The 22,440-nt window shown below is 50.0% G+C and overlaps 1 protein-coding gene across 2 annotated transcripts in view; it reads right to left on the bottom strand.

Annotated features, from left to right (window-relative positions):
* SCARB1 (scavenger receptor class B member 1) overlaps positions 1-22,440 on the bottom strand; it is an 83,680-nt gene that overhangs the window by 36,457 nt on the left and 24,783 nt on the right. For both annotated transcript variants that reach the window (XM_064272056.1, XM_010599801.3), the window contains exons 2-5: positions 6,610-6,767; positions 4,149-4,290; positions 3,538-3,741; positions 1,690-1,785 (exon numbers count right to left, since the gene is read on the bottom strand). In XM_064272056.1, the coding sequence (XP_064128126.1) occupies positions 1,690-1,785; positions 3,538-3,741; positions 4,149-4,290; positions 6,610-6,767 (600 nt within the window). The remainder of the gene's footprint in view (positions 1-1,689; positions 1,786-3,537; positions 3,742-4,148; positions 4,291-6,609; positions 6,768-22,440) is intronic.

Genomic DNA, 22,440 nt, shown 5'->3' with positions numbered 1-22,440 from the left:
GAACCCATTGGCCGCTCAGCGGGAGAAAGGTGTGGCAGTCTTCTTCTGTAAAGATTACAGCCTTGATGGAACAATTTGTATAAAAATTGTTAAATGGGAACCTAATCTGCTGTGTAAACTTTCACCTAAAACAATTAAAAAAAAAAAGATTACAGCTTTGGAAATCCTATGGGGCAGTTCTACTCTGAATTGGAATTGACTCAACAGCAGTGGCTTTGGTACTGCTATTGTGTGCCATTAAGTCAATCCCGACTCGTGGCGACCCCATGTGTTACAGAGTAGAACTGCCCTGTAGGGTTTTCTAGGCTGTAGTCATCACAGATGCAGGTCACCGGGCCTTTCTTCTGTGGACCCACCGGTGGGTTCGAACCGCTGACCTTTCCGTTAGCAGCCGAGCATTTAACCGTTTCCACCACCAGGGCTCCTTCCTTCTGCGCTACTGGGTTTTTTAAATCATGGACAGGTACATTCCTGTAGGCACCTCAACAACTTCTATATGCACAATGCAGTGGCACTTACTACGTTTTTCATGGTGTACAACCATTCCCGCTATCCTTTTCCAAATTATTCCACCACTGTTAACATAAACTCAATGCCCCCTAAGCAAAAAATTCCCCCCACCCCCAACCCCGGTACCCACCAATAATCTTTGGTTTCTATGAATTTGCTCATTTCCTTTAAGTGGGGTCATACAGCATTTGTCCTTTTCAGGCACACTTTTATATTTAAAAAATGAGCCAGAAAGAATGTGAACGGTAGTCATGAAGAATGGCTATTTCGGCTGCAGGTAGCGGCCTTGCCACTCTGGGGTCTTTGCAGACCTGAGCTGTGATTATCAAGGCCCATGTTTCATAGGCGGGAACACTGCCAGTCCCGGTCTTTTTCAAGCATGTTGAGGAAAGCCCACTAGGGTGGGAAAAGCTCGCTGCAAAATAACACAGTATGATCTGTTCAAAGAAGAAGAAAAAACCCCACATATTTCTATGTGCACATAAACGTGTGTGAGTGGATAAAAACAGACAAGAAAAACATACCCCAAACTGATCATTGGGAGTTTCCTCTGTGGTTGGGGTGGGGGTGTGGAGGAGGAGTGTGAGCTGGTATCAAGTGTGCTTTATATCTCTCTGCCTTGTTTCTTTTTTAATGTGAATGTCTTTCTGTGTTTCTAGCAGAACATTTTTAAAACATTTTTATAAATTCAGAACCAAAGGAAGAAAGAACTCAGTTCCTGGCACATACTGGGAGCTCAGTAAGCAGATACTGTTCTGTACCCAACCCACCCCTCAACAAAGATCAGCACTGAGGGGCCCTGGAAACCAAGGACTCATGGAGCTTTTAAAAAACAAAACCAGTTGTCGTTGAGTTGACTGCAACTCCCAGTGTGCCCATGTGTGCTCTGTGGGGTTTTCAGTGGCTGATTTTTCCAAAGTACATAGCCAAGCCTTTCTTCCACAGTGCCTCTGGGTGGACTCGAACCTTCAGCCTTTTAGTTAGCAGCTGAGGACTTAATCATTTGTGTCCCCCACAGGTAAAATCCTGAACTCCAGGAGTGTTCTTCCCCAAAGCCCCTGCTGCAGGGCAGATTTCACCCACCTTCCTGAGTTTTAGGAGAAAGCCAGAGTGAGGAGCAGCCAGCCCAGAGGCCCCTGCTTACCCCAGGTTCCTGTTCCACCCAGCCCTCTCCCTCACCTTGCTGAGCCCATTCCACTTGTTCACCAGGTGGATCCTGCTGAAGTCCTTGACCCCTGTGAACACGGTGAAGAGCCCAGAATGGGTGTTGTTGAGCTGTAGACAACAGCAGAGAACAGCATCGTTAAGGCCTCGGGGCCGGAAGCAAAGGGCCCAGGGCTGCCCTCCAGCCTGCCTGTTCAGTCCCAGGCTGTGCCTCCCCTCCTCTAGGGGGACAGGGACCTCGTCATCCTGTCCACTGCTGCAGCCCAGCACCCAGGCATCAAGAGAAAGAGGGCTTGGAGCTCCCTGGGAGTACCCCACCTTCCCTCCCAATTCAAGGAGAGTCAGGCTCTCCTCCCCGGTATACGGTAGGACCAACCTCCCCACCCCACCCCAACCTAAACCAAAGCTCAGCCATAGGACCTCGGTCAGCCAGCCTAGCAGCCACCTTGGACCACGAGGTCACCTCGAGTGTGGAAACCATCCCCTAAGGATGGCAGGGCAGAGCAGTAGGAGGGCCCTTCATCGTCATTGTTAGTTGCCGTCGAGTTAATTCTGACTCACGGCAACCCTGTGTGTGTCAGAGAACTGAGCTGCAAAGGTTTTCAAGTCTGTGGCCTTTCAGAAGATCGCCAGGTCTATCTTCCAAGGCACCTCTGGGCGAGTTCGAGCCTCTACACTTCTAGCTAGGAGTTGAGCCCTTAACCATGTGCACCACTCAGGGACTCTACGAAAGGAGGATTCTAGGTCCCTGAAGATGTGAAGTCACCACCAGCACTGAACGGCCTCCCTCTAGATGGTTATTCCGGGATTTCCAGCAGACGCAGTCAAACACAGACTGTGTTCCTGTGTGGTGCAAACACTTAAGCACTTGGCTGCTAACCAAAAGGTTGGAGGTTCGAGTTCTCCCAGAGGTGCCTTAGAAGAAAGTCCTGGCAATCTATGTCCAAAAAATCAGCCATTGAAAACCCTATGGAGCCCAGTTCTACTCTGACACATGAGGTCATCGTGAGTCAGAATCAGCTTGATGGCAACTGGTCTGTTTTTTTTTTTCTTTCTTTATGCTAGTGACTGGTGGCACAGTGGTTAAGAGCTTGGCTGGTAACCAAAAGGTCAGCAGTTTGAATCCACCAACCACTCCTCAGAAGCCCTCTGGGGCAGTTCTACTCTGTCCTATCGGGTTGCTATGAGCCGGAATCAACCCAATGGCAATGGGTTTGGTTTCCTGGCTTGGTTAGTGACTGTAATAACTTTCATTTGCAAAGCGCTTCAAAGTTTACAAAGTGCTTTCACAGAATCACATCACTTATCCCAAACTTGACAATTTACCTACAGACTCAGAACCTGTCGTCCTGGTCAAAAATGTTTTGAATTGCAGCTGCCCCCCACCACCCACCAACACTCTACACCAGATCAGCAGAGCTCAAAGAGAGGGTTGAGGCTGGAGCAACACAAAAGGCTCAGTAAAACCTGTGGTTGATGAAGTAGAACAAAGTCAAGGGTAAGAGGTCACGGATTAGACTACATGGCTCAGGAGCCTAATCACTGACCCTACCAGGTTACCAGGGGTCTGATCAGGGCAGGAATTTGTGACCTGCCTCCCCAGCCTCCATTTCCCCTTCTAGAAACAGCTTCCAATTTTCTAAGCCAAACCTATATCACATCAGCTGAGTGCTGGATCGAGCTGTACCTGAATCCATCCCTAGTTTTCAGTTCCCTATTTCGCTTGAGCCCATTTGGGTTAGGTTTTCTGCTATTCAGAATTCATAGCTGATGGATTCCTACCAACAGCCAGCTCCAAAGCAAGGTGGTAACCAGCTTGGCACGTTGAGTCAACAGTGAACAAGACATGGGCCGTACACGTACCTCCGAAAATAACCCGAACTTGCCATTGAAGGGGAGCAAGTTTGGAAAGTACTTATTGATGAAGTCCATGAGGGGGTCTTCGTAGCCCCACATGATCTCCCCAACAGTGCGGTTCATGAAGGCACGCTCCCCAAGGGTGCTGAATGCCAAGGACATGAGCACCTTCAGGCTCAAGGGCTGGTTCTCCACCAACATGGCGGCAGTCTGCAGAAGGAGGCCGACACACAGAGCAAGAAGTCAGGAAATGCCAGCTGTTCCTATGATTCTCGGCCCACACCCTGCCCCAAAAGCTGCAGGCCATGACATGGGCGTGCCGATCCAGCCCCCCATGTGGTGCCTTCCTTTTGGAGATTTCAGGTTTGTAGGTTGGAAAGGAAAAGAAAATGACATTGGCTAGTACTTCTGAAAGAGAGACAGGTGCGCCCACCAAGGAAACTCAGAATTCATGGGGTAGTGGACATAGCCTGGACAGAGATCCAACTCCTGAGAGCCACCCATTGGGCCTAAGGGCTGCCACATTCTGCCATCCAGGGGACTGTCCTGTGCCAGGAGCAGGCAAGAAGAGGCTGAGGGTGGGGATGTGGAGTGGCACGGCTGTGGGGGAGCCTCACCAGGACCAGGATGTTGGGCATGACGATGTAGTCACTCTCCAGGCCATAGGACTTGGCGGGCTGGAACTGGAAGGTCCGGTACTCCAGGAAGGACACTGTGTCATTGTCGTTGAAGGTGATGTTGCTCTTATGCCTGAACTCCCTGGGGGTGGGAGGCAGTGGTGGGTGGGCTGGTGTGCCGTGGGACCAACATCAGACTTCTGGGTAGAGCCCTTGAGTGTTGAGGACATCTCCACCCCAACACAGCCAAAGTGGGACTTGGCTGCCTCCCCCAGGTCTGCCTCTCCACTGCCCACCCAGCTGCTGCTGCTCTCCCCCACCCCCCACGTCCCTCTGTCCGGCTTAGAGCCCCCCAAAAGCATACGCTCCCTCTTCTCTACCCCAGCCATGTCAAGACCATCTGTCGCCGAGCTGGGGTGACTCCACCCGCCTCCTACCACATGTCGCTACTTTTTCACAGGGAGGAAGCGTAGTACAGTGGTTAGGACATGCACTCCAGAGCTGGAAGTCAGATGGCTGGGGGCTCAGGGCATGTCTCCAACACCATCTCTTATGAATTATATCCCCCCAAAAGAGAGTCCCAGGTCCCAGTTCCTGTGAACGTGACCTTGTTTGGACATAGGGTCTTTGCAGATGTAATTACCTCAGATGAGGTCATTAGGCTGGGCCCTGGCCTCTTCATGACAGGTATCCTTATAAGGGAGGAAGGGTGGCACAGATAGACGCACGGGGAGGACACCGCGTGAAGGCAAGGGAGGGACTGTAGTGATGCTGTCAAAAGCCGAGAAAAGCCAGGGGTCACCAGAAACTGGAAGCAGTCCCCCCTAGAGCCTTCCGAGGGAGCATGGCCCTACTGACATCTCGATTCCAGACTTCTGGCCTCCAGGACTGTGAGAGAGTACATTTCTGTGGCTTTTAGCCACCCAGTTTGTAGTACTGTTACAGGAGCCACAGGAAACTAATATACTCACTGTGCCTCAGTTTTCCCATCTGTAAAATGGGAGTAACAACAAGCCCTGCTTCGTGGGGCTGCTTTGAGGATTAAATGAGTTAATGCACATAAAGCAATTAAAACAGTTGCCCTATGCACAGAAAACACTATGTGAACATTAGCTGTTATTATTTCTTGCCTCTTCAATCCATTCTCCACAAAACATCCAGAAGAATTCTTTGAAAAATGGAAATCAGATCATGTCATTCTCTCACCCAAAATCCTTTGCATATAGGATATCAAACTCCTACATGTCCTCCAAGGCCCTCACCATCCGCCCCCCCGCCCCCCCCCCGCAACTGTCAGGCCTCATCTCTCCACTCTCCCCCTCTTGATATTACACTGGCAGTAATGGCCCCAGTGCCAGGGCTCTGTGCCCAAGGGGGATCTTAGCCTAGGCTGATGTCATGGATTGAACTGTGTCCCCCAAAAATATGTGTCACTGGTTCATCATTGCAGTTTTATTTCTCTTGAACACGTACGTTTGTTCTGGCCCTGCACCCTCAGTAGACAGCATGTCTGTCCACCCTCACATCCCTAATGCTTGGCACACAGCTGGCATCAAAAAATACTGACCTGACACAACAAAGTGCTCCTCCAAGACCACCTGTCCTCATTCCAGGCTCCTTCAGCCCCCCAGAGTGCTGCCCTTCATGAAGGGGCCCCGCCCATCTCCACCCTCATCCCCTGCCCTCTCCACCCAGCTCATCCCATCCAATCACGCTGGCCTCCCTGGTGCTCCACAAACACACCCGGCTCTTTCCAACCTCAGGCCCTTTGCATGTGCCGTGCCCTTTGCCTGGGACACCTTCCCCCATGACTCCTACCCTCGCACAAAAGGCCAAGGAGCCTTGCCAGACCACTCCACTAACTACAATGGACACATATGCAGACGCACTCATACGCACACACGAAGACGTAGACACACACATGCAAAGCTACGCCCTTACCCTGCTGGATTTCTCTCCCGAACACTTAATACTCACTACCTGACAAAGTGTCATCTGTGTATTTTCTGAGTTATCACCCGAATGTCAGCTCTGTGAGGCAGTGACCTTTGTCTGTCTTGTTCACTCACGTCTCCCTGCTGCCCAGAACAGTGGTTGGCACATAGCCACTGCTTATCTAGCACATTGAATAAATGAACGAATGACCAAGGCAGAGCTCAAAGACCAGACAAGAGTTGGGAGGAGGTTCAGCTTGCCTAGAGACCAGCCCTGGTTGTGTGTGTATATGTGTGTGTGTGTGTCTCTCTCTCTAACACACACCCGCCACCCAGAGCCACATCACTGCTGCCTCCCTGCTCCATAAAGGCCCCCTCCAGCCCTGCTGCTTTCCCTGCTGTGCCTGGCTGCTTCTGGAACAAACTCTGGGGCTCAGCCCAGCTGTACCACCTTCAGTCCTTGCCAGGGCTATCCACCTGGATTCCAGGCCCTGGTCTCAGCCAGCTTCACCTGTACACGTCCTCACCTGTACACGTAGGGCCCACGCTCCTGCACCTGCGGCTTCTCGCCCTTCAGGACGTTGTCGGGGTTGACCACGTGGAAGAAGTAGACAGAGAGGTAGAACGGGACAGGGATCTCCTTCCACATGTTGAAGGACAGGCTACTGGGGTCGATGCGCACATTCTGCAGGGACGACACAAGCAGCTCCATGGTGCACTGTGGGCGCCTGCCCCTCGCCGACCCACCACACACTCCCAGGCGGGTGCCGTGGGGACGGGAGCTGGAGCAATAGCCCTTCCCACGCGCTGCCCTGGTACACGGTTTCTATCATTAAAAGTAAAGTTAATAGGTAATGCGTTCACTCTGTTATTTTTTAAAATGCATTTTAACAATGACAGCTAACGCTGATCGGGGGACGTGGCAAATAAGGCAGGGCCCATGCCCCAACTAAAGGGGGTGACTGCTGAGCGGCTGCGGGAAGGCGGGCTCCTTGCAGCCAAACGTAGTCACTCACTCACTCACCCATTCATTCACTAATTCCTCCACTCACTCACTCGTTCTTTCACTTATTTGCTCATTCTTTCATTCGTTCACTTACTCAATCTTTGATTCACTCACTCAGTCATTCTTTCATTCACTCACTCATTCGCTCTTTCATTTGTTCACTCATTCACTCACTAACTCACTCACTCATTCACTCACTCAGTCAACAACTATTCACTCACTCAGTCAACAAGCACTTGTTGAGCACCTACTACCTGCCAGGCTCTGCTCCAAGAGCTGCAGGTAGGACAGTGAACAAACAGACCCGAATCCCCACTCTGTGGGGAGAAAGACAGACATCAAACAATGAAGGCAACAGCAGTGCGTGCTCTGTGACACAGGGTGGGAAAACAAAGCAGGAGAGGGAAGAGGACTTGGATTTTAAATAGGGTAGTCAGCTAGGTGAAAGGTGAGAAAATAAACAGCAACAAAATGAAACAGAAACTAAAGAGGGGAAGGGAGAGAACGACAGGGATTCCAGGAGAGGTGAGTCTCACGCAGCAGGAGTGGCCAGTGCAGAGGTCCTGGGCCAGGGGCTGCTTGAAGAAAGCTGGAGGGGCAGTGAGGAGGCCAGTATTGCTGGGCAGAGCATGTGGGGGTGTGCAGGAGAAGATGCAAAAACGGCAGTTTTCCACAAAGAGCCAGAAATAGGCATTTATGTGAAAGCTCCCGATTTATAAAGCTTGGCAATGACTTAATTTTCTTAAATGGCTGGCAGCCCACTCAGCCAGCATACCCATCAGAGACATCTGCATCTAATCTCAGCTTAGCTTTGCTCCTTGCAGTGCAATGCATCGCTTTTATATGACTGGGTGGGACTATGCAAATGAGGTGCTTGTGGCTCACCAAGGGGACTGGATAGCTTGCTACTAATGCAAATCAGGTCCATGGCACCCTTGTGGGGGTGAGACCATGCAAATAAGGTGTATAGAAGCTTAGTGAGGGATTGGTCAGTTTTGCCATTCCACTAGGCTTAAAATGAGCCATCCCAGAAACAGGAAGTGGGGGAACTCACTGCCACCAAGAAGAAGAGACAGGAGCAGAGCACATCCTTTGGACCTGTCATCCCAGTACTAAGAACCTCCTAGGCCCAGGAAACAGAGACAGTGCAAGGTGGCAAGAAGCGGTGGCAACAGAACCAGGAGACAGGCTCAAGAATGCAAGGTGGGCTTCCCGGCCAACAGAGCAAGGCGGTTACAGTGGGCGTGTGGACCCATGGAGTGAGAGAGCTGAGCACCTTCGGGCAGGAGGCTTCCTCATGGAGTGGGAAGACTCCAGGGACTTGTCAGGGGAGCTACACTTGCTGACCCACAAGACAGAGTTCAGCACCTTTGGGCAGAGGCTTACTGGCAGAGTGGGGTGCCCCCCTGGGCACTTATTGGCAGAACTAAAGAGCTTTGTAACACTTGCCCTAGCAGGGCAGAGGCCGGGCAAAAGGGCCAGAGGCGCTGAGGACTGAGGGACCGAGGGCCAGAGAGGGGCCTGCTGGCAGGCACGGCTGAGAAGAGGCTGCCCTGATGTAAGAACTGTCTCCTGAGTCATTCCTGATCCTGAGTTGTAACCTGTTACTTCCCTAACAAACTCCATAACTGTAATATGACCTGTGAGCTCTGTGTGGCTATTCCAAGGAATTACCAAACCCAGCAGAGGAGTGGAGAGTATGTCCGATCCACCTCATAGAAATCAGCTTTGAGCTGAGGCTGATGGAGATTCTCTCTCTCCCTCGTGAAGTTAGAGGAAGTCAGAGGCCCCCACCGTTCTGTTTATACACACCCCCGGCTTTGCCGTCCCTGTCCAGGGTCACAACAGCATCCTCCGCCCTGGCTCAGCTGCTTCACCAGCCCCCACTGCATTCACAGCCCCTTCTTTGCCCAGGCCGAGCCCCGGCCCCCAGCCCATCAGATAAATGCACGCAGGCTGATGTCACAAAGCGTCACCTTCCACCTTCTTTTGAACATGGCCTTCCAGGACAAGGACAGCCACCACCACTGTCCTCAAACAGCCAGAACCAACAGGCAGAGGCTTGGGAGGAAGCAGGGTTCAGGGCTGGCCAGGCAGGCCCAGCCCCCTGTCCCTGAGCAGATTTGGAGACTGCTGGACCCTGAGCATCCCCCACTGGGCCACTCGGGTCAGTAGTCAACTCTCTGAGCCTCACTTTCCCCATCTGTACAATGGGGAGAGTGACTCTGTACCGCACCTGTGTCTGGTTTGACCTACACGGCACTGAAATGAAGAAAAGCTGCAGTCATTATCGAGAACTAAAACTTGGGAGGTTTAATATAAAATGCAGACTTCAGGGTTCTCATGAACAAAATCAGGAGATCATAATTCTCGATTTCCATTCTGGAGACCGGGTTTGATTCCTGGCCGACGCTCATCTGTCAGTGCTGGTTTGCACATTGCTGTGATGCTGAATAGATTTTAGCAGAGTTTCCAGACTAAGACAGACTAGAAAGAAAGGCCCACTGACCTACTTCCAAAAATCAGACAAAGAAAACCCTATGGATCGCAACCATCTGATCCACAACAAATCGCGAGGACAAAGTAGAATTGGACAGCACTTCATTCCCTTGAGCCCGGGGTCACTATGAGCCAGGGACCCAATCAATGGCAGCTACCAACAACAACACGTAAAGCCAGAATCTGCACAAGACAGGATGCAGGAGCACAGTGCACCTCGTGGCTCAACAGCGAATAACGTATACCCAGAACAATAATATACTACACTTGTGCGCCGATTTAACTATTTTGAAAGGAAACGGTAAGAAGAAGTAATAGGTAGAGGATAGATAAACCCTCAAGTAACATAACAGAAAATCAATAGGAAGTATCTAACATTCACAAATCAAGAGACAGCAATTATAAGTCTATTACTTAGAAATATAGAGGTAAATACCAAAATAAACAGCAAAAAGCGTTGGAAAAAAAAGAAATCAGGAGACCAGAGACCTGACCCTTGGCCCCACAGGACACCTTCTCGGGGCTCCTCCAAGGTGAGGGGGCAGGGTGGAGTCAGCCCCACCCCGACTTGTGCAGAGGACAGCCATGGTCCTGTGCTCCTGGTCTTCCCAGCTGGGGAAACTGAGGCCCTTCGGGTGGAAGACTGCCCCAAGGCTCAGCACACAAACAGAATCCTCCTTCTAACAGCAGCTGACACTTACGTGGCACTGACCACGTGCCAGGCATGGATCTAAATGTTCACACAGGCTAGCTCATTCCACCCTCACAAAAAGGAGGTAAGTCCGTTGTTAGCCCCGTTTTGCAGATGGTGGAACTGAGCCACAAAAGGCTTATAAGTTGCCTGAAGTCACACAGCCAGTGAGTAGGGTTGCTGGGACTTGAACCCAGAAGACGAGCTCAGAGTCCATACTCTGAACCGTGAACTGTCCTACTGGCCACCAGGGTCTGGAGACCACACCCTTCCTGGCTCCTGTTCCTCCCCTGGGCAGGGAAGGACCTATCTGTCTTTTCTCCCCTGGCACCTGCACCATCATCATGACAGCGGGTGGGGTGCCCAAGGTTCGGGGGCCAGGCAGGTGGGGTGAGAGGAGGTCAGCGGAGAGCTGAAGAGGTCATGTTCCCACAAAGGCAGCAGCTATCACGGCTCTCTGGCCACCGGTGTCCTGAGGTTCTGTGGGTTGAGTTGTTCCGGACCCTTCCATGCTTCAAACGCTACCAGAAATCCGGATCTCTCTACACATCTCCTAATTGTTTAAACATTGGCAACTCGTTTTTCAAAATCTAACACACGCTGAAGCCAAGTCATATCATTGGCTACGGCCGCCGCTTTGCAGGATCTGCTGGAGCCCCTTAACAGCACCAGTGCATGGAAGGAGGGGGCTACAGGGAAGAAACTGAGGCCGGGCAAGGTGACTGGCTCCTTCCAGGCCCCTCCAGCTGGACTGACACCAGGAGTGAGACCGTCAGGCTCCGCAGGGCTGGGCCACCAGGAGCCAGACCTCATCCGAGGCTGCCAGGAGAGAAATCTTCGAAGTCTTTCACCCGCTGCAACACAGACAGGCCCATAGAAAGGAGGCTGGGAAGTGGCGACCCACCCTTCCCGCCAGCCTTTCACTGACAGAGAGACTCCGGAACGAGGCTCCCGCCCTTTGCTGGCGAAAACTCAGCATCAAAACCCAGGGTCCCCACATCTACCACAGCCTCTACCAGACTGAGTCCAGTATAACTAGACAGTGCCCGGCTACCACCACTGACTGCTTTGACAGAGATCACAGTAGAGGGTCCTGGACAGAGCTGGAGAAAAATGTAGAACAAAATTCTAACTCAAAAAGAAAGATCAGACTTGCTGGCCTGACCGAGACTGGGGAAACCCTGAGAGTATGGCCCCCGGACACCCTTTCAGCTCAGTAATGAGGTCACTCCTGAGGTTCACCCTTCAGCCAAATATTGAGCAGGCCCATGGAACAAAACAAAACTAAAGGGGCACACCAGCACTGGGGCAGGGACTGGAAGCCAGGAGGAAACAGGAAAGCCGGTAATAGGCAACCCAGGGTTGAGAAGGGAGAGTGTTGACATGTGGTGGGGTTGTTAACTAAGGTCATACAACAATGTTGTGTACTAACTGATGAGAAACTAGTTTGTTCTGTAAACATTCATCTAAAGTTCAATTAAAAAACCCCAAAAAAACAGTGTTCCGTCAGCAGAGGATGGATAAACAGATTGTAGTCCACCCGCACAATGGAATACTACTCAGCCATAAAGAGAAACGAAGCACAACACAGATGAACCTTTAAAGCGTGATGCTGAGGGGAAGAAGGGAGACACGAAGGGGCAAATATTGCATGAACACACTTCTCTGAAATACCCAGAATAGGCAAATGTACAGAGACCAAAGCTTATTAGTTGGTTACCGGGGGCTGGGGTGAGGCAATGGGGTGCCAAGCTTCCGTCAAGGGTGATGAAAGAATCATGGTGGTGCTGGCTGCACAGCACGGGGACTGTAGTTACTGCCACTGAATTGTACATGTAAACACGGTCGAGATGGCAGATGTTTTCTTCTATATATTTCAGCACAACAGAAAAATAAAAATGAAACCTGTTTCCCTTCCTGCTTCTCCCCGAGGCTGCGCTTCTCCGCAAAGACAGCTGGGCCGGGGAGGCCTCTGGAATCCCGGTGTGCCTTCCTCGCCCAATGTCCTGCTCACCCAGCTGCTGTGGAGAAGCTGTGGCCACACCAGCAAGTCACTGGATACAGCCACATGTCCATCTGTCCTCCCAACAGAAGGGGCCTCGGGGATCTGGGGTTCCCCTCACCTATTTAGCACTCCTAACCCACAGGGAATCTTTAGAGACCCAGCTCTGTGCCTTTCATCTGAGTGACTGTGGATGAGTTGCTAACCCTCTCTGGGCTTCAGTTTCCTCATCTATGAAATGGGTATAATGACAGCCCCCAACTTGTAGGGCCGTTGCGAGGTTTAAATGAGTCCATAGAGGTGAAGTGCTTAGAACAGGGCTGGGCAGATCCCGGGGCATCCAGAAGATCAGCTGGGCATGGAATGAGCCCTCCTCCTCCCCTGTCAGCCACCCCACTCCCACCCCTGGCTGGGGTGGGGGGGTGGACTTTGCACTGGTTTTGATCAGCAGGATAAGTTCCTTTCAGTCACGCTGGGCCAGAGGCATCTGGATCAGGCAGCTGATTAGATAACTGCAGTGGGCTAGCCAAGCTCACCGCCTTTTGTTTAACATGGCTGATTCTCCCCCCACTTCCCAAGGCCAAAGAACATGACCCTGGAACACAAAGATTGTGTGAGAGGGCCGAGGTGATCTCTTTCTGGACACCACTCCCTCTCATCCAGCCAAGCAGACCCTTCGAATCCATTCCTGCAGCAGTCAGGAAGGCTGCCTGGAAGAGGGGACATTTGAAGCTGTGTATTGAAAACAGAGAAAATATTGAAGTTGTCAGAGATTTCATTTTACTCAGATCCACAACCAACGCCCATGGAGGCAGCAGTCAGGAAATCAAACGATGTATTGCATTGGGCAAATCTGCTGCATGGTGTTTTCAATCACTTCCTATGCCTGCAAAAGCTAAACAATGAATAAGGAAGACCAAAGAAGAATTGATGCCTTCGAATTACAGTGTTGGCAAAGAATATTGAATATACAATGGGCTGCCAGAAGAAAAAAACAAATCTGTCTTGGAAGAAGTCCATCCAGAATGCACCTTAGAAGCAAGGATGGTGAGACTTCTCACATACTTTAGACATGATATCAGGAGAGACCAGTCCCTGGAGAAAGAGATCACACTTGGTAAAGCAGAGGGTCAGGTAGAAAGAGGAAGAACCTCAACAAGATAGATTGACACAGTGGCTGCAACAGTGGGCTCAAGCATAACAACGATTGTGAGGATGGTGCAGGACCGGGCAGTGTTTTGCTCTGCTGTACACAGATAAGGTCGTCGTGAGTCAGAACCATCTCGACGGTGCCTAACAACATTGAAAACTGAGCTGAGCTTTGCCGGGAAAAGAAGATGGGGAGGGCATTCCTGGCAGAGGCCACAGCCTGTTCAAACGTGAAGGGCCTTGAAGAGTACAACTCAACTAGATGCCCATCAAAAACTCTTTTTTTTTTTTTAAATAATGACATGGAAACAACCCAAATGTCAGACAAACTGCCCACACAGCGGCTCTACTACTTCCACCCACCCACGTGCTCTCCCCACTCCCAGAATGCCCCGACCTCCAAGTCTACAACCTCACTCAGCCAAGCCACCTCCTCCAGGAAGCCTTCAGGAACTACCTCGTCCCCAAATAAGCCTGCTCTGACCTCCTGTTAGGATTCCAGCTCATTCATTGGACCCTCTCACACCCTGTTCGAGAAGCTATGCTAGGAATTTAAAGATGCAAAGATGAACAAGACGGGGTCCCTGCACCAAGAAGCTTGGGGAGGGAGGAGCAGAATCATATCGCTCATCTATATACACCACTGCTCAGCCTACCAAACACTTCTACCTACTTCACCTCATTCAGTTCTCAACACACCCATGTCACAGATTGTGGACCCTGAGGTTTGGAGGCTGAGCACGGCTTCCGTATCCACATCTAGGCCCGTGTCCCCACACTTCTCTCCACCCTCCCCACTGTGATCAGGGCACACAGGAGCTTCACAAACAAATCACTGACTGACCAGGGCCTCGGATTGCAAAACCCAGCTCCTCCCCCGGGAATAACAGGAAATGGGTCAAGGAACCGTCTCTGACCAGATGAGCCAAGAGGTCAGCCGCTGCTCTAGGCCCAGCTCCCTGGGCAGGACAGGTCCTACCCACTCAGGACTGGGAGCAGTCACTCAGTACACCCTGAACCCTAGGGCTCTGGTGGCATCCGGGCACAGGAAGGAGAGTCGGCTAGCCCGCTCTGGGAATCTGGAACCCTGGAACCATGTCCTTGACTAATGTCTCAATTTTACTTTAAATGGCCAAGGTAAGAAGAGTAAAAGAAAGTCTTTCACAGGAAACCCAAGCATGTTGCCAAGCCAATGGTGTGTCATTTACACTAAGAAGTAGAGTCATTCTTAACCCCTCCATTTCCCTCCCACTAACACCCACCCAGATTTACAGCCTTGGAAACCCTATGGTGCATTTCTACTCTGTCCCATAGGGTCACCATGAGTTGGAATTGACTTGACGGCACACAATAACAACAACAGCACCCACCCAAGGAGCCCTGGTGGTGCAGTGGCTAAGCACTCAGCTTGAACCCACCAGCAGCTCCACGGGAGAAAGACCAGGCCACCTGCTTCAGCAAGGATCACAGCCTAGAAAACCCTACTCTGTCACATGTGGTTGCCATGAGTCAAATCGACTGGAGGACACCCAACAATAACACCCACCCACCGACAAATCTTGGTTGCTCTCCTTCCAAAACACTCCCCAGGTCCATCCACATCTCTCCGGCACCATGCTGGGGCCGCCATTGCACACCTGGACTGGAGCAGTAGCCTCCTTGCTGATTTCCCTACTTCTGCTCTTGCCCACTGGTCTATTCTCCCCAGGGGTTTGAGTCAGATCATGTCACCTCCTTGCTCAAAACCCTCCCATGGCTCCCTATTACCTTGGAATAAAATCCAAACTCCTAGCAGTGACGACATGGCTCCTTGGAGCCACTCCAATCCCATCTCCCTCTACGACCCACCTCTCTCCCTCTGTTTCAACCACACTGGCCTTGCTGTTCCTGAGCCTGGCAGGCAACTTTCTGCCACAGGGCCTTTGCAATGACCATTTGCTCCTCCTGGGGCACCCTCCCGCTGCCCAACGCCCACATAGGTGGCCCCTCTCTTTTCAGGTCTAAAGCTACCTGAACATTCTTCATTCCATCAGCAGTATTTACTGAGCATCCATCACATGCCAGGCTCTGTCTGAGGGCTGAGGACACAACAGTGAACAAAACGGACATAACGACCACCTTTTCTGGACCTGGCCTTCCCCCTCACATTCTATCACCACCCTGTACTATCTTCCTGCTATTACTGATATCTGAAATTTCCACATATGCGTTTAAAAGTCCCCCGGCCTGGCGACCATTTGGGTGTCCACCCAGCACACAAGCTGGAGCAGATTAGACACGGGGGGTCCAGGATGCCCTGGGAGGCCCAGCTGCTCTCTTTAACATCAGCCCTCAGGCCCAGGATGGCTCGGCCTACTCCCTGGTTTGAACAGGCTTCTATTTGCAGCCTGATCAGCCGTAAGAGATACGTGTCACAGGTGGCCCTGTATGAGGCAGGACACGCTCAGGGCAGAGCCTTTCAAGTGACCCAGCAGGGGGTCCTTTGTTCTACAACTGAGGGCCGGAAGGCAGGCCCCTCCTGGCTGTAAACACGCCTCGGATGTCTCCTGACCAGTTACACCAAAGAGAAACGTGGTTTGCCGCTTCATTCTCAGCCACAAAAGAAGGAAATGCCAGGAGCTTCCTGCGGAACTACACGCTCCTTGGAGATCTGAGGGCCCCGCGGGGGGCCATCTCCGTCTCCCCAGAGCATCAGAACTGGGTCTTACCAAAAGCAGGCATCAAAGCCCAGCAGGATCCTTGGATACCAGTGTTCACAGCAGCACTGTTCACAACAGCCAAAAGGCAGAACATTCCAAGTGTCCATCAACAGACGAATGGATAAACCAAATAAATCAGAAAAAAAGAAAAAACCAAACTCATTGCCGTCAAGTCAGTTCCAACTCATAGCGACCCTATAGGACAGAGTAGAGCTGCCCCATAGAGTTTCCAAGGAGCAGCTGGTGGATTTGAACTGCTGACCTTTCGGTTTCCAGCCAAGCTCTTAACCACTGAGTCACCTCCATAAAATGGAGTATTCCTCGCCTATACACAGACACGAAGTTCTGATCCATATTACAACATCGGCGAATCTTGAAAACATTATGCTGAGTGAAAGAAGCCAGTCAAGAAGGGCAAACACGGTGATCCCGCTTATATGAAATATCTAGAACAGAAAAATGCACAGAGACAAGAAGTAGATTAGGGGTTCCCAGGGACTAGGGAGAGCAGGGAGGAGGGAAGGAAGGACTTAGTGCTTACTGGATACAGGCCTTCTGTCTGGAGTGATGAAAAAGCTCTGCAAACAGTGGTGACAGCTGACAACATCGTGAGTGTAATTAATGTCACCAAATTGCATACTTAAAATGGCTAAAATGGCAAATTTCTTGCTATATATATATTCTACCACCAAAAAAAGAACACATAAAGCCAGTAGCTTCCCACAGGCAGACAGAAGAAAGTGGAGGCACCCAGGGGTCAGAGCAACTCAAGGACCCTAGGGTTCCTGAGAAGCATCCAGACTGAGGCAGGGCCAGGAAACAGACGTGCTGGTGCCTTTGCACTAACCATTTAGCTACAATCCCTCAGCCTCCCCAAAGGGACCTAACAGCAAGGGGCTGAGGGCCCAGACAGAAGCTTCCTGGGTGGTGGCTGTCGTTGGCTGCTGTTGAATCTATTTCAACTCATCCAAAACCAAAACCAAACCCATTACCAATTCTGACTCATAGTGAGCCCATGGGACAGAGTAGAACTGCCCCACAGGGTTTCCAAGGAGCGCCTGGTGGGTTCACACTGCCGACCTTTTGGTTAGCTGCCATAACTCTTTTTTTTTTATAATTTTTATTGTGCTTTAAGTGAAAGTTCACAAATCAAGTCAGTCTCTCACACAAAAACCCATATACACCTTGCTACACCCTCCCAATTACTCTCCCCCTAAAAAAAAAAAAAAATTTTTTTTTTTAATGAGACGGCCCTCTCTCTCCCTCCACTCTCTCTTTTTGTGTCCATTTCGCCAGCTTCTAACCCCCTCCACCCTCCCATCTCCCCTCCAGGCAGGAGACGCCAACATAGTCTCAAGTGTCCATCTGATCCAAGAAGCTCACTCCTCACCAGCATCCCTCTCCAACCCACTGTCCAGTCCAATCCCTGTCTGAAGAGTTGGCTTCGGGAATGATTCCTGTCCTGGGCCAACAGAAGGCCTGGGGGCCATGACCACCGGGGTCCTTCTAGTCTCAGTCAGACCATTAAGTCTGGTCTTATGAGAATTTGGGGTCTGCATCCCACTGCTCTCCTGCTCCCTCAGGGGTTCTCTGTTGTGTCCCCTGTCAGGGCAGTCATCGGTTGTAGCCAGGCACCATCCAGTTCTTCTGATCTCAGGATGATGTAGTCGCTGGTTCATGGGGCCCTTTCTGTCTCTTGGGCTTGTAATCACCTTGTGTCCTTGGTGTTCTTCATTCTCCTTTGATCCAGGTGGGTTAAGACCAATTGATGCATCTTATTTGGCTGCTTGCTAGCTTTTAAGACTCCAGGCGCCACTCCTCAAAGTGGGATGCAGAATGTTTTCTTAATAGATTTTGTTTTGCGAATTGACTTAGATGTCCCCTGAAACCATGGTCCCCAGACCCCTGCCCCTGCTACGCTGGCCTTCGAAGCATTCAGTTTATTCAGGAAACTTCTTTGCTTTTGGTTTAGTCCAGTTGTGCTGACCTCCCCTGTACTGTGTGCTGTCTTTCCCTTCACCTAAAGTAGTTGTTATCTACTATCTAATTAGTGAATGCCCCCTCCCACCCTCCCTCCCTCCCCCATCTCGTAACCACAAAAGAATGTTTTCTTCTCAGTTTAAACTATTTCTCAAGTTCTTAGAATAGTGGTCTTATACAATATTTGTCCTTTTGCAACTGACTAATTTCACTCAGCATAATGCCTTCCCGACTCTGGGGTGGCTCATCTTAAGCCTAGCGGGATGGCAAAACTGACCAATCCCCTAGTTAGGGTTCCATACACGTTATTTGCATGGCTTCACCCCCGCAGGGGTACCATGTGCCTTATTTGCATTATTAGCAAGCTGTCCAATCCCCTTGGTGGCCCCAAGCACCTTATTTGCATAGTCCCACCCAATCGCTTGGTGGTTGTTACAAGACCCTGGTGAGGAAGGCCATATAAAAGCAATCCATCTCACCGCACCAACTCCACACACTGTCAGCCCAGGGGTCAGATGTGGCTGGTGGATCCGTCTTAGATCATCTGGTATTTCCGAAAGGTTTGAATTTGCTGACAATACATTAAATTCCAGATTTCTGGCTTCTTTTGAAAAACTGGGAGGTGTGCCTGCACTGGGCCTGCATTCCCACACAGGCATAGCCTGCTGGAGCTGGGCAGCAGCTGCCCTCCTAGATGGGGTGCGCCCTCCAGCTTCCTCAAGCCCCACCGCTTCCTATCGCTCACCACAGGCTGCTTCGCTCATTTATGGTGCCTGCAAGGCTCTTATGGGCACCTGAGTTTGCAATCCCTGTCCTAGAGTAACACAGGATGAGAGTACAGCATTCATTCATTCATTCATTCCAACACTTCCTGAGCGTCTAATAAGCTCAAGGCTGGTGCTAAGTGCCGTGAGAGGCAAAATCAGTCAGATAGGACTCCTGCCCTCAGGGTGCTGACTGTGCAGTGGGGAAGAGGGCATGTTGTTTACAGTAACTCAGCTACACAACAGGAAGAGATCAGGGAGATCAGCTTTTATTGACATGCATTGGCAAGCAACCAACCACTCACACCCAGCTGGTGGGAGTGTCATCTGGCACAGCCACACTGGTAGACGGGACATATACACGCTCCGCAACCCAGTGATGCCATCCCTAGGTGTTACCCAAGAGAGGTAAAAACACATCCACACAAAGACTTGCACACAAATGTTCTTGGACCCTAATAGCCCCAGACAGGAAACAATGAGAAAGAACCAACACCTGCACACTGCAGTGAGCCAGAACAATCTACACCTGTACACAGCAGTGAGCCAGAACAACCTACACCTGTACACAGCAGTGAGCCAGAACGACCTACGCCTGTACACAGCAGTGAGCAAGAACAACCTATGCCTGTACACAGCAGTGAGCCAGAACAACCGACGCCTGTATACGGCAGTGAGCCAGAACAACCTACGCCTGTACACAGCAGTGAGCAAGAACAACCTACGCCTGTACACGGCAGTGAGCAAGAACAACCTACACCTGTACGCAGCAGTGAGCAAGAAGCTACACCTGTACATAGCAGTGAGCAAGAACAACCTACGCCTGTACACAGCGTGGATGACTCTCAAATGCTGAGTGAGAGAAGCCAGATACGAGGGTACCTGTGGTGGAATTCCATGTCTATAAAGTACAAAAACAGGTAAAACTATGTTACAATCTCTGTTGTAAGAAGTCAAGGTGATGATTAGCCTTGGGTGTAGTGACTGCCAGGACTCTGGGGAACTGTTGGTTCTTGATCTGGGTACTGGTTGCCAGGTCGGTTCTGTGCATCTGATAAGCAGTAGCCTAATGGCTGTGACGTCAGCATTTAGTGTGTGCTGACTGTTTGCCAGGCTGTACACTAAATAAGCATTTGACACACATGCGGCAGACACTGATGCCCACCCAAAAGCCATCTCTATTCTTCTGCCTCCCTGTCTCATCCCCCTACCCCCTCCACACTGCAGACAGAACCCTGACTTGGTTCTAGTATTGGACAGAAAGCCTTAAATCTCAGCAAAGGTGGCCATAGACTCTAGTCCAGCAGTAGGTCCATGACCCTGTTCTGGCCAGTGAGAAGGAAGGGGAAGTCTGTTGCAGGCTTCTGGGGAAAATTTCTCTTCCAATAAAAGAGGACAACTTGGGCAGATTCCTCCCATCGTTCCACCCCTCTCTTCTGGCTTTGAATGATGCTTTGTGACAGTACGGTGTCTAGTGCTTTGGCAGCCATCTTTCGGCCATGAGGGCAAGGCCAAGAGCATCACAGAGACATTAACCCAAAGCTCTGATGGTGCTGAACAAATCTAGAATCACCTGCTTCCTTCAGTCTCTTATTTAAGAGTAATAATAAACATTCGTAGCATAGAAGCCACTCTGAGGTAGTGTGATGGCTAATTTTGTGTGTCCACTTGGCTAGGCTATACCAAAAAATCCGTTGCCGTCAAGTCGATTCCAACACACAGTGATCCAATCGGACAGATGGTGCCCAGTTATTTGGTCAACGGGTGTGTTTTGGATCATGTAGTATTTTCAGAAGATTTGAATGTGTGGACAATATGTTAAAACCAGATGATAAATTCTGGATTTCTGGCTCCTTCTGAAGAACTAGGAGATATGGATGGTGTGGATGTTGCTATGAAGGTATTTACATGTGATTAACATTTATAGGCGCCCTGGTGGTGAAGCGGGGATTAACGTTTAACATTCAGTTGACTTTAAATAAAGCTGACTAGTCGGAATCAACTCGAGGGCACTGGGGTTTTTTTTTGGGTTTTACCCTCCACGATGTGGGTGGGTCTCACTCAATAGGTTGAAGGGTTTAAGAGCAAAAACTGAGGTTTCCCAAACCTTCCCACAGAAGGTTTCTACGTGACAGCCTCAAGACTGTAACACAGAAACCCTGCTGAGTTTCCAGCTTGCTGGCCTGCCCTACAAAGTCCACACTCAAGAGTACAATGTCACCTCTTATCTGAATTTCCAGACTGCTGGTCTGACTCGACGGCAATGGGTTTTGGGTCTGCCTTACAGATTTCAGACTTGCTGGCCCCTACAATGGCATGAGCCAATTCCAAAGAAGGGAGGGAGGGAAGAAGGAAATTGAGAGAGAGAAGGAAGAAAATTGAGAAAGAGAAGAGAGAGAGAGAAAGAAAGGAAGGAAGGAAGACAGAAATATATATCTATGTATACGTATATATATGTACATATATACACACACACACATATATTCTTTGTTTTGTTTCTCTGGAAAGCCCTGACTGATACAGGTAGGTTTTTTGTTACTTGCAGCCCAAAGCATTGCACCTGAAATTATGCTTTTTTTCATTTAAACCTGACAATTAATTGGTGAGGTAGGTCCTATTTTTAGCTCTGTTTTTCAGGTAAGGAAACTGAGGCCCAGATGATTAAACCACTTGCCCAAAGGCAAAAACCATGCAGTGGCAGAAGGCCTGGAGCTCGGATCTGACCCCAAAGCCCATCTTAGACCATTCTGAAGTTCAGAAAGAGCTGTCCCCTGCATGACACCCTGGTGCGTGGGGCCAGATCATGGCCATTAGGGGACGCTGCAAGGGCGCTCAAAAGGGCCAGACCCTCCGACCGTCTTTTTAACAAATGGTGCTGGCAAAACTGGATATCCATCTGTAAAAAAATGAAATAGAACCCATACCTCATACCATACACAGAAACTAATTCAAAATGGATCAAAGACCTAAATATAAAACCAAAAAATAAAAAGATCATGGAAGAAAAAGTAAGGTCAATGCTAGAGGCCCTAATAAAAAAAAACTAATAGACGGCATAAATAGGATACAAACTAAAACTAACAATACACAAACACCAGAAGATAAGCTAGATAACTAGGATCTTCTAAGAATTAAATACTTATGCTCATCAAAGACTTCACCAAAAGCGTAAAAGAAGAACCTACAGACTGGGAAAAAATTTCTGGCTATGACAAATCCAACAAAGGTCTAATCTCTAAAATTTATAAAAAATCCAACACTTCTACCACAAAAAGACAAACAATCCAATTAAAAAATGGGTAAAGGATATGAACAGACACTCCACCCAAGAAGACATTCAGGCAGCTAACAGACACATGAGGAAATGCTCACAATCACTAGCCATTAGAGAAAGGCAAATCAAAACTAAATGAGATACCATCTCACCCCGACATTACTGGCACTAATGGGAAAAAAGAAAATAACGAATGTTGGAGAAGCCAAGGGGAGGTTGAAACTCTTAGGCACTGCTGGTGGGAATGCAAAATGGTACCACTATTTTGGAAAATGATATGGTCCTTCCTTAAAA

Source organism: Loxodonta africana, chromosome 19 (genome assembly GCF_030014295.1).
Source record: "Loxodonta africana isolate mLoxAfr1 chromosome 19, mLoxAfr1.hap2, whole genome shotgun sequence".
In the NCBI taxonomy this organism is placed as follows: Eukaryota; Metazoa; Chordata; class Mammalia; order Proboscidea; family Elephantidae; genus Loxodonta; species Loxodonta africana.
The sequence above is the reverse complement of the archived record's forward strand: the minus strand, read 5'-3'. Positions and strand labels throughout refer to the sequence as shown.